This window comes from Propithecus coquereli, unplaced genomic scaffold, assembly GCF_000956105.1.
Source record: "Propithecus coquereli isolate 6110/MARCELLA unplaced genomic scaffold, Pcoq_1.0 Scaffold11, whole genome shotgun sequence".
NCBI classification, from domain to species: Eukaryota; Metazoa; Chordata; class Mammalia; order Primates; family Indriidae; genus Propithecus; species Propithecus coquereli.
Window position 1 is genome coordinate 5,227,131 of NW_012134969.1, and position 12,621 is coordinate 5,239,751.

The following is a 12,621-nucleotide window of genomic DNA, read 5'->3' on the forward strand; positions in this document are numbered from 1 at the left end:
TTAAGGACCTAGAAGGCCACATGTGGCCTTAAGGCTGCAGGTTCCCCACCCCCAGACTAAATTATCTCTAGTCTAAAGGCTGCTTTGGACCCACTTACCCAAGTATAAAAGCAAGCCTTGAGAGAATCAAGTCATTTCCAAGGAACTTAACTGCATCTCAGAACAAATCTTAAAAATATTTAAAGGAATAATAATAAAAAAAAAAATCTAGCACCTGACAACATGTAATTCACAATGTCTGGCAACCAATAAAAAATTAATAGGCATGCAAAGGAACAGAAAAATAAGACCCATCATACAGGGAAAAATCAATCAAGAAAAGGAGACTCGGAAATGTCGCAGATAAAAGAATTAGTAGATAAGCATGCTAAACAGCTGTTATAAATATACTCCGTATGTACAAGAAGGAGGATGAAAGCATAAGCACGATAAGAAAAGATAGGGAAGATAGTTTTAAAAAAGAGGTAATCTGGAAAGATAATGCTCGATCATGAGAAAAATAAATCACAGATGTCAAGTGAGGGGATTGGTGGTTGTGGTTACCCTTCATATGTAACTATGATTGAAGACATAAAAGCTATACTTCAGCTAGTCTAAGGACTAGGTATAAAAGTGACTTTTCTTGATATTATGTATCTTTATATAAATGAATCAAATAATACATTCATTCAACTATACAGTTACTGAGCATTCAGTTCTATGTTTGATGATAGAGAAAAATACAAAAATAAATTAGATATAGTTCTTGCCCATAGAAGAAGTACAGCACAGTCTATTAGATAAATGATAGAATCATTATATAAGCACATAATGTGATATATCTACAACTCAAGAACACAGTATGTAACATAAACTGGAAGGTTGCAGAATAATAAAAGTAAATAAAAACAAACAAAGGATATAGAAGAGAAGCCACTATGCAAGGATTCCATAGTCACAAATACAAGGCTCTGACATTAACTCAGAGCAAAAATCTGATATACAATACTGTGTATGCATGCATACACACATACACACACACTTCTATCGGGATAGGAACACTTGAACTAATTTTAATATGGGAATTCAACTGTTTGGCTTTTCTTCTTGTTCTCTGCTGAGTTAGAATGTCCCCTCTGAGCACCCAGCTCTATGGGTGCTCTATGGACACAATTTTCCAGTGTGGAATGCAAATATTTCCCTTCAGTTCATGGAGCTGTTAAAGATACTGAAGCTTTTCTACTATAGAGGAAACTAATAAAATTAGGGAATATGTGTGTTTGTGGTATATACACACATACACATAATATATTGCATGTAATATGTATATACTTAATATATATACATAAGTAAATATACATGTGATTATTTTAAAATAGTTTCCTTAGTTTTGGTCTAGTAAGAAAGTGACCAGCATAGTTCAAAAGGTTATAGTGAGTAGTATCAGAGTATGACAGAGCAAATAAAGACTACACCAATCAAGAGGTGGAAACTAGTACACTTCTTTTTAATTTCAGAATATTACGGGGGAACAAATGCTTTGGTTACATAAATTGCCTTTGCACTGCCTGAGTCACAGCTACAAGCGAGCCCATTCCCCAGACAGTGCGCAGTGCACCCGTTAGGTGTGAATTTACCCATCAAAAATGTGGAACGCTTCACGAATTTGCATGTCATCCTTGTGCAGGGGCCACGTTAATCTTCTCTGTATCGTTCCAATTTTAGTATCTGTGCAGCTGAAGTGAGGGCAACTAGTTTAAAATTTAAAAAAATATATTTGTGGTAGAATAAAAAGAAAGAAAAAAATTATGCATTGATAATTCAGAAGAAGTCAATCTAATATAAAGCAAGTAAATTTATCTTATCCATTCCATGGAAGAGAAAAATGACCACATTTCAAATGACTATATGTTATATTAAGCATTCAACAAAGATTTTATAATATCTCCAGCCAATAAGGATATAGGCTATTGTCATTTGCAGAGAGTTATTTGAGAACAATCCTTGATTTGCTTTAAGTGATGTCAATTACCTTATGAAGGACAAGGTATAGGCAGAAACAAATATTTTTTGAAACCAGTTTTCTATAAATTCTCTTATCTCTAGAAATACTGTAGATACACATCATAAGCTCAGCACTAGAATGAAAGTTCCAGGAGAGTGTGTGTGTAGCCCCAGCACCTGTGGCAATGCCTACACAGGCAGGTGCTCCATTCTCCAGTCCCACGTGGATGTATCTAGGCCAACTGCTTCCAGCACCTCTTTGTGGACAGCAGCCTCCTAGATGTAAACTCAGCCTCTCCTTTTGCCACTCTACAATCCAATCTCCATAAAAATAATTCAGGTACATTTTTTTTTTTAAGAAAGACAAAAAACAAATAATCTTTCAATAGCTTATACTTCAAATAAAATCTGTACTCCATACTTTGGAAGGCATGATCTAGCCCTAGCCTACCTCTCCAGTCTCATGTCAAGCACCACTCTGCCAACCCCCAGCATGCCAACCACCCGCTTCTGCTCATATACATCCACTTTCCTCTTCCTTGAAAGAGCCAAGCTACTATCATCTCAGGTCTTTGCACAGAACATTTTCTGCTTTAAGAATTTTCTTATCTTTATAAATTCCCCATGTCTTCCTGCTCTTCCCTCCTGCGACCTGGATAACTCTAATTTATCCTTCAGGTCTTAACCGAAATATCACTTCTTTAGAGGAGGCTTTTCTGAAGCCCCTCTGATAGCTCCAGGTAGTTAGGCTCCCCTTCCTCTTTATAACACCCCATAATTATAATTAATCATTGGTGTAATACAATTATGTGACAACAACCTGCTTCTTTAGAAATGCAAGTACTGCATAAGAGCATCACCTATCACATAAATTGCTGTTTTTCTAGTACTTTGTAAAAAAACGCAGTTTGAACCTTCAGTAATATTGTTATGAATAAATAAATACACCAATGCACTGTCCTAATGTCTTGGGGAGAAAAGGATAAATAACTGTGCAAAGTGTAACAGAACTGTCAAAAATAAATGAAATCAGGTACATAAATTGTGAAACACAAGTCAAGGGCCTATTTGTTTTCTGACACTCGATACAGAGAAATCTTTCAACAAGACGGAAAATAAAAACAAAAGAGAACTCTGAACATGTATTTTAGATAGAGCCCCACTGCTATACACCAGGTTGCCTGTGTCCCTTAATCATGTCTATGTCAGAGAGTGTCACCATTAATATCTGAGGGGACTAAAGAAAAGTTTGCTGGTATGAGTATTATTTCCATTTTAAAGAGGAGTATGTGGGATGGGTTATCAACAGACAGTCCCGAGTGTCTCTGTAAGCTGAAGAATAGGGAATCAGGCAGGATTCCCAGATTACATTTTTTTTAAATCTCCGACCTCTTCTCTCCCTGCAAACCTTGGAGCCCAGCAATAGTGGGAATCTAGTGGGACTCCAGAGAGGAAACAGATGGAGAGATTTGGAGACCCAACTGGAAGTTAGGCTGACACCTGGGTGAGCAGCCGAGGGCCCTTTGCTCATTTCAGAGCAAAAGTGTGGCTGGGCATTAAGGTCCCCAGGGCGTCAATAACCGTCCATATGCTGTGGCTGCCAAAGCCGCGTCTCCATCCACCCTCCCTTCCTGAGCTACAGACCCATAAATCTCAGTGCTCACTGTATGCTTCCTTTCAACAGGTTCCTCAAACGCAACACATTCTAAAAGAAACTAGACATCTCCTCCACCCTTCTTTCCTTTTAGCCTTCCCCACTTTCTCTTCTTGGTAAAGGGCCCCACCATTTTCCCAGTTTCGATTCTTCACTCTCCTCACATTCCATGTGGACTCAGTCAACAGTTGCTGTTGTTTCTACAATTAAATGTCTCGTGAGGCCCCTCACATTGCTGCATCTCCACTACCAGGGTCGTCACTGGCGCTATTACCATCGTTATCTCTAACTGCTCTCCTGGCTGCCAATGCTTCCCCCCTCCCATCAGTCCTCTCTAGGGCTTGCAAAGTGCTCTGTAAAAATATAATTCTAACCCTACTACTCTTCTGCTCAACACTCTTCAGTGACATCCCACGGCACCCTTTAGCATAACCACTTACCGTGTTGATTTGCATTTGCTTATTAACTTTTTTCTGTTTCTCCCACTAGACCCTACAACATGGCAGTAAGTCATGAATATAAGTCTATGACTTATATTCCCAGTATTCAGCATAACATCTGTCCCAATAAATCCCAGTTAAAACAGTGATGCTTGAGGAGATGAAAGGATTTAACAAATGCTTTTTCATATCTGGGCATATTAAAGAGGATAAAGGTGTCCCTGGGAGGATTAAACAACCTAAGAAAGAAATTGGAAAAAAAAAATATTCTGAGGAAGCAGAGAAGAATTAAAACGAGCGGAAACATCCATGAATGGGAGAGCGTAATGAGGATGACAGAAGGGGACTGTAACCCATCTCAGCCTCCCCATGAGTTAGAAAGCTAAGTCCTCCTTAGGGTAGCAGGAAATGGAAGCAGTGAAAGTGAATCCAGAGCTTCTGAAGAAGAAACGGCAAGGTATGAACCTAGGAACAATTAGGAGTGCTCACAGACAACCTGCAGGCATGAGGAAGTCTTTTGTTGGCTCTGAGTTAATCACTGAAAAGGATGTGGCACTGTCTCGTATATGCCCCCAACTGTAGCTAGCTGGGAGGTGTGATGCCCTTTCAGAACCTGTGTTTGAAATATGACAAATGGCATACTAAGAAACTTGCTGTCAAAGATATGTATCAACCTAAAGTCAATTACAGCTATAGACGGATTGTTGACACTAGGAAAGGAGATTTCAGAAGGTTTAGAGAAGAGCAAGGTATTATCTCATGGCCAGAGAATATCCAGAAAGTACCACCAGTTCCCAAGTAGTCACGAAACTTAAAACCTGGGGACTCAGCTCCTGCTTTTGAAATCTCCTTTCAGGTGATTATGAGTTTGGGAAAGACACCAGAGCGTATGCGAAGGGAGCAGCTGGTCACACAGATGGTGTCAAAGCTCAGGACTTGATATTCTAGATTTTGGATTGTGACGCCAGAGGTGGAGGCTCTTGGAAAGGGACACAGAAAACTGAGAAGAAGGTTTCGGGCAACACCTGACCCCAAGAGAGTTATTTTGAAACTTGAGATTAGGGAGTGACACTGTTCAGCACAAACAAACAAACAAAATTGTAAACTAGGTCACACAGAGGGTATCATATATGGCATGGAAAGATGTATGGCAGTGGAAAAGAATCCTCACCATTAACAGGAAAAATTTGGTTTCGATGGCTGTATTCTAGTATGTCATGAGATGCAAAGAGGTATTTTTTAAAGGCCAAATTAAGTTTGGGAAATCCTACATACTAGATCTGATTCTTTGAACTGCCTATTGCACATTAGTATAGTAAAGGCTTTGAGAAAACCCACAAAGAAAGCAATTTACCTGTGTTTAACCCAGAGTTGGCCACTATTGTTAGGCCACCTAAGTACTTATGTGACATCCACTCTACCTAACAACTACTGTAACCAACAACTGTGGGATACTCATGTTCCAACAGACTGGTTTAGAAAACCTGCATCTATACCAACGCACAAAGTATTGATAACAAAAAGATATCATCAACAGCAGCAACAAACTCCACAAAACTAAAACAAAGAAACACTAATATATGGCAGTAAATAGTATCTCATAGAGCAGCCAAGACTTTGGAGTGTGGGCTGTAGGACTCAGGTATTATAGCATAACAGTATATTCTGGATAAGAGGAACAAATTCAATGCCATGATCTCAAGTAGCACTTGCCATGAAGAAGGTAAACAGGGAAGCTCATAAAAGTGGGACTGGAATCACCGTGGGGAACGTTTGGTGATGGTCAAGGAGAGGTAAGTGGAAGAGGCGTAATTGTGGGTGTGCAAGGCAGCGTGGCGGAAAGGCGTGCGATGACAGTAATAAGGGATTTGATTTCCTGGGAAGTTATTTTGATAAAATCAGAGGTTATGAAAAATTTACGCCTTGCTTTGCTGATAATTTTAATCTCTCAATAAATTGAAGAAGCAGTGAGGAATGGGATTTAGTGTCAGTTTAATTTTAACAAATCTGGGAAGAGTGGTTGGTCATTCAGAAATATCACAAACTTTGGGAGAAAGCCAAGTACTCATAAAATCCAGCCTCTCCATAATCCTGTCAGAGATGTTTTAAAAAGGATTTCTTGGAAGGAAGGCTACACTAAATAATCTTTAAGTCCCTGCTGAAACATTAAACACTGCCTCTAACATCCTACAGTCGCGCTGAGCAACTCCGGAGGCGGCCGGTGCAACCACTGAGCAGGAAGCAGCATCCTGGGTCTCTGTGGCAACATCGAAAAGAAACAGCAATTCTACACACCAGGTATGGTAAAAAGAGCAGAGGATGCTTCATATAAATATGCCATCAAACTATAAGAACTGAAACAACGAGGTACTGAATTAAAAATAGGTAAATCACTGGTACAGAATAGATAAAAATATACATAAGAATTTAATTTCCAATAAAAGGTAGAATAATGTCAATGGGGTCATCGAAAATCGGGAATATAACAACTTCCAGAGCAGGCAAACCTTTCAGTATTCAGAAATGGAATAAAGAACTCATAAAGGGAAAATTAAATACAACCATTCTTTTAAAAGAACCAACACTGAGAGCAAAAAATAGACTAGATAAATATTTTTAGGAAATATGAAATCCAAGGATTGAAATGCTTAACAAATGCCCAAACATAAACTAATAAAACAAACTTACCAAGAACCATATCTGATAAATGGATATAGTGTGAGAATAATCTATTTACAAAAGAGAAAATATGAATAGAAAATGAAGGGGAAAAAAAGAAATAAACAAGGGAAAGAATTTAAGGTAGAATAATAGGATGCCACCTTTGCATATCAAATTAATAACTATTAAATACATATGTATATTTTGGAAATTAATTGCTTAGTACATAACAAGAAACTTTAAAATGTTCGTTGCTTTTCACCTACTAGTTCTACATGTAAAAGTCTACCCAAGGGAAATAATTCTAACTGCTATAAAGCCCTATGCATAAAAATGTTCACTATAATATTATTTGTTAAGAAAAAAGAATAAAAAGGAAGAAAGGTGGGATTAAGAGGAAAGGAATAAGAGGACTATTTAATGTATACTCACGATATGGAGGCTATGTAAGTTATCCCATTTACGTTTCATAAAAGCTCCATGAAATATATATGATTACCATTTTATAGAAAAAGTAAAATGCTTTTGCATGTTCAGAGACAGCAAGTTCCTTAAAGAAACCTGGCTAGTAAGAGTGAAAAAATGGAAACAGCTTAAATGTAAACAGTAGAGTAGTTAAGTAAACTAGGAAAGATTTACTTGATATATTTAAAAAATTTTAATATAAAAGAATAAAATGGAAAAAATAGTTTACATAAGATGTTAAGAAAAATGCATAACAGAAAATTTTATATTCAATATGATTGAAATATGTAGAAAAAAGACTGGAAGAAAATACATACACACTAACCAAACACTACAGAAGCTGACCGTAAGATTGCATCAACAAATGTAGTCGGCTGGTGGCCCCAAGAACAATGCCAAGTGCAGTTAAATTGTCAGGCTGCAGAAATGATGAAGGCGAAGCCCAAAAGACCCAGAAAGGCTCAAAAACAAGCAATTTGGCTAATACAGGAGATAGAGAATGTAATTCAGGGCAGATACAGTAAATCTTCTATAACGAGGAGGGCTGTAAGTCTTTTCATGGCAAGTTGCTGGGAAAATCGGAAATTGGTCATGGTTAAAATGTCAAAAGACTCAAAATCATAAGAAAAATAATGAATTGTTAAGGTTTGAGCTTACTCTAGAAGTCACACAACATTTTCTGAGAGAAGTAGGAGGTGAGAGAAGAATAGCAGTTTCTCATATCTGAAACATTTCGATTAGGCAGCTGGGAAAACATGGGTAGAAAAATAGAAATCTTTACTCTTCAGTTATTAGAAGGCAAAATCTGTCTAGGTTAGCTTTAGGGAAACAGGGCCTGGATAAACACATGTTCAAACCATAGAAAATGTCATTTATGTATATACCCCCCAACAGAAGACTAATCTTTAATTGTATGACTTTGATAGCATTTTGGAAAATTTTATAAATATCCTAAGTATAATGTTTTATAACTCAATCTTTATCATTCCTTTTTCTCTGTTTCCTACTTTCCCTGTGTCTACTCTCATGTTCTTTCTTGTTATATTAAAAAAGAAACAAAATATATATTTTTATATATGTATGTGTACATGTATACATATATGTTCATATACACACACATATATAATTTACTACAGCTAATTTAGAATTTTTCATCTATGGCCACTGTTGACAAAAAAAGAAACCAAATGTGTGGTCAACTCAGCACAAAGGACACAGGTTTGTGAGCGTAGAACTTACTAACATTCCAAAAGCAACTGGTTTCTACTTAGTGGACATCACCTATCCTCACCTAACTTGACGGCCAAAAGTGAACTGTTCTTCTGCCATCGTAGCGATGACCAGAGCATGAGAGCTGACCGTCATGTCCCCACTGCAGGTTCTGGGAGGGCAGAACATGCCTGTTTTGCTTACTGCTGGAGCCCCTGCACCCAGGACAGTACTTCAATGAATATTTGTTGAATGAATGAATGAATGAATGAATGAGTGAGCGAGTTATTGTGCAAATTCTATTTATCTCTCCAGATGTAGCTCAAGCCCTACCTTCCTGGTAACATCTTTCTTCAGAGCCCCAGTGATTGATCTGGAAATTGCTATATTACCAATCTGCACTGCTACTTAACACCTGATTCTACACGTTATTTTTATTGCTTTCAGTTGCTGTTTTTTTTTTTCAATTTAGAGAGAAGGCTCTTCTATGACAGTCTTATATGTACATATTTATTCTATTTGTCAAAGCACATTTTACAGGGCACATGTAAAATCCTCAATAAACCTGCTAAATTAAATGATAAAATCTTTTAATTGACCTTTGACTTTATGATATTTTTAAACATTTCCTCTATTCGATGCATTTTATTACGATTCTGAAGTGTGGTTGACAGAAAATGTGGAATTTAGTGTCACTTGAGCTGAGTTAGTAGCTATGCCACCTCAGTGCCGGAAAAGTTATCTAAATTCTGGTCTTCTGTTTCCCTATTCGTAAAATGAAAATGTTAACAGGAGCCATAACAAAAATAAATACCTACCTATCACAAAGAGAAGACTGTGCAATCAAATGGGATAATGTACATGAATGAGTTTTGTAAACTGGAAAGCAAATATTAGCCATTCTATTTACCAATTTAAAAAATACAATTGCTATTGCAAGGCTGTGTATGGCAATAACAGGGTGTTTTTTTCTGAGAACAGCTATTAGGCAGGAGAGAAAAGTGATGAGGAGAAGAATCTCGAGCACAACCTGCCAAACATGCCCCAGTCATAAATCAAAGACCATGTTCAACACTTGCTGTGCGGAGAGATTACCGGGCACCTGTCACCTACACCCTTTGGCACTGCTGCAAGCCTCTTCGAAACCAGGAGAAAGCTTACCAGAAACGAGTTGCTGCCCAGGCAACCCCACGGGAACCATGCCCAAATTATTCATGGCTGTGGCCCAGGCCGTGGGATCTGTCACGGACATGTTGAGCTGGGTCGTGTCTATCGCTATACTTCCCAAACCATCGGCTGCTGCGGGTAAAAACAAACCATGACTTAGAGTCAATAGGCAAGGCCGTTTGTTTTAAAGGAAATCACATTTCTAGAGGTGTGAGGCTTCATTTAGCATATTCCCAAACCACACACACACAAAATAAAGCACTGAAACCTATAGCATTGTTTTCTCCAGCCATAAACATAAACTGTTTCTAAATATTTTCTGGGAGGAAACTTAATGACATGTAGTTTATATTATACATAGCATGCCATTAAGGAGGTACCCCTGGAAAAAAACTGAAGACTCTCTTTCTTTTCCCAGTAAAACAACATTAGTTAAGTTACAAGGCTGAAAGGCAAAGCAGTGATCCTCTCTTGGTAAAACAAGTTAACTGCCTTAGTAGACTGAGAATAAATAAATTCATCTGTTTCCAAGTGTAATTCTTGAGCAGGCACGCCTTCTAACTATCTAATAAAAAAAATAATTGTCAAGTAGCAAAACTGGTACTGGCTGAATTGATTGTTACCTTACAATATAATCCCTGCTTTACAAACTTTTACATCATTACATTAAAGAAATGCAGGTGTCTACCTAAAGTAACTTTTCCAATGTATTTCTTATAAGCACTGACTTTCATAAAAAATAAATAAATAAAATCTAAAAATGAATAACATAGAGCTTAAAAAATAAAACAGCAGAATGTGTCAAATTTGACTTAATGCTCTTTGATTTTCACTAGTTTCAGGGCCTGATTTCTCTAAGGGCTCAGGCTCCTGGTTCGATGCATATTTTTCATGGCTGGGCAAGCCTTTCCACCGAAAACTCAAAAGCCTCGTTTGTGTCCTGTGCCGGCCACCGACGTTTACCTGCAGCCATCATCTGAGGAAGCTCCTGGGGGTGCTGGGGGATGCTCTCAACTCCACCTGCGTCTACCATCGAACTGCGAGCATCCTGGGAGACAGCAGCGCTCTGACGGCTGAGTGCAGGGTCCCCTTGGAGATCATCAGATTCTGCCAAAGGAGACAGGAATAGGGTGAGAAACCATAATAGTTAACTGAGAGAGAACATCAAGGAACAAAATATTGTCTATTCAAAAACAAAAACAAAGAAAGAATGATTTCCAGTCTCGGACACAGAAGTAAAGCTGCTTTCCCTCCCTCGGCGGCTGTCTCGTGGCTCAGTTTCGGAGACCTGTGAGATGTGTGGGTCAACTCGTCAGCTCACCTAGAGCCAGGGCTGGCTGCATAAACGGCGCCGTTTATGAGCACGTCAAATGCCTCCTACTGAAGAGCCTTCACAAACGGGGCTTATCACCCCTGCACAGCCTCCTCTGCACACTACACGTCAATGGACAGGGCAGACTCAGGGCTAAAGAAGATTTTTTTTTAAGTTAAAAAATTAATTGATGTTGTTATTTTGGAAGATGGTCGTCTGTGAAATGTATTCAGAGAGGAAAAAAAAGTCGGGAGGAGGAAGATAAAAGCAAGAACCTATTCACTATGAGGCTGGAAAAGGAGGGTACCTAAATTACAATAGTCAGGAAAGGCAAAAGGGAAGAATAGCATGCTGTCCATAAAGGAAGATCTAGAGGGTGTCAGGGGAGCAAAGGAAAAACATTTGTTTTCTCAGCTCTATGGAAAGATAAATTTAACTGGCCACGGTCTGTTCAGTTTGAATTTTCCTTAGAATTGCACATGTATTTAAAATACATGTATTTAAATAGACATGTATTTTAAAATACATGTATTTTAAATAGACTTTTAAATTATTTTTCAAATAGATATAAATAATAAGGCACTGCATAAAGTTACAAAGTACCCCTCTATATCACAGTATGTATAAAAGACGACACCTTTTCTCTATCCTTAGAAATGCAAAAACATAGAGCATCCACAGGTTCATATTTTAAGTGCACTTTGACCAGATCAAAATTTAGATGAGTGACCTGACAGATTCGATCTTAAGTAGATTCAATGTAACAACCGAGTTTAAATACTTATTTTTATTTTGGTATATGTTTAGAAACTTTTCTAAACCATGTTTCTGTTAATGATAATTTTAGAATTAGATGTTATGGTTCATTTGTCAGTGTATCTAACGTGAAGTTTGAGCCTTTTAAGTTGTGTTCTTTTATTTCTTTGATTCTTAGGTGTAAGAATCAGCACACCATTGAACACTGTACCGTCAAAAAGAAATTCTTGCCAGTTGAATAGAAGTTTAATACAAATGGAAACTCAGGTTTCAGTATCTCAAGGATTGGTGGATAATGAACAAATGGTATCTCAACAAATTCTTAGCCTTCAACTAAAGAGGTATGTGAGATAGTGAGGAATTTTTTTCCAATTATCTATCAAGAAGATGAAACATCTTTATCACCAAGAAGTGAATGACACCAACTTTGGGAGCAGACTGTACTCAGAAAAAATATTTTATACCTTGCCATTAAACTCTAATACCCAAATGAATTCATAACTTGCACACATGCTGTGTGTCAATACCTCAGGCCATGGGTACCATCAGACAAAGACAGTCTCACCATGTAAAACAAATTCAATAGCATAAGAAATATGTAGCTAACCTAAACATCGGCCCTGTAGCAGCTGTCCATTCACCGGAGATATTTCTGCGATGAAACCTCAAAGCACTTTTCTCTCTCCACTTCCAACCATTTCAGGGCACCAAGGCAGAGTCAGGCTAGAATGTATTCATTCTTTTGCTCAAACAGCCCTATAGTAGAGCTGTTTCAGATCATTGCGAGGTCACGATTTGTCTTACTTATCTCCCCAAATGAAGTTTAGTTGGCTGGCTTCCTTCTAGCTCAGATTCTCCCCAAATGGGCATTAATCACACCTTTTTTTTTTTTTTTCTGGCTAATGAGTCTGCAGTTCTGGGACACTATATCAGAGAACATCCCTTTACTTTGTAGGCTTTATGACTTACGCCTC

At 37.9% G+C, this 12,621-nt stretch overlaps 1 protein-coding gene across 2 annotated transcripts in view; it reads right to left on the reverse strand.

Annotated features, from left to right (window-relative positions):
• Positions 1-12,621, reverse strand: part of ENOX1 (ecto-NOX disulfide-thiol exchanger 1) — a 609,648-nt gene that overhangs the window by 217,009 nt on the left and 380,018 nt on the right. For both annotated transcript variants that reach the window (XM_012649266.1, XM_012649259.1), the window contains 2 exons: positions 10,543-10,686; positions 9,574-9,711 (listed from right to left, as the gene is read on the reverse strand). In XM_012649266.1, coding sequence (XP_012504720.1) covers positions 9,574-9,711; positions 10,543-10,612 — 208 coding nt within the window. In that variant the 5' untranslated portion in view covers positions 10,613-10,686. The remainder of the gene's footprint in view (positions 1-9,573; positions 9,712-10,542; positions 10,687-12,621) is intronic.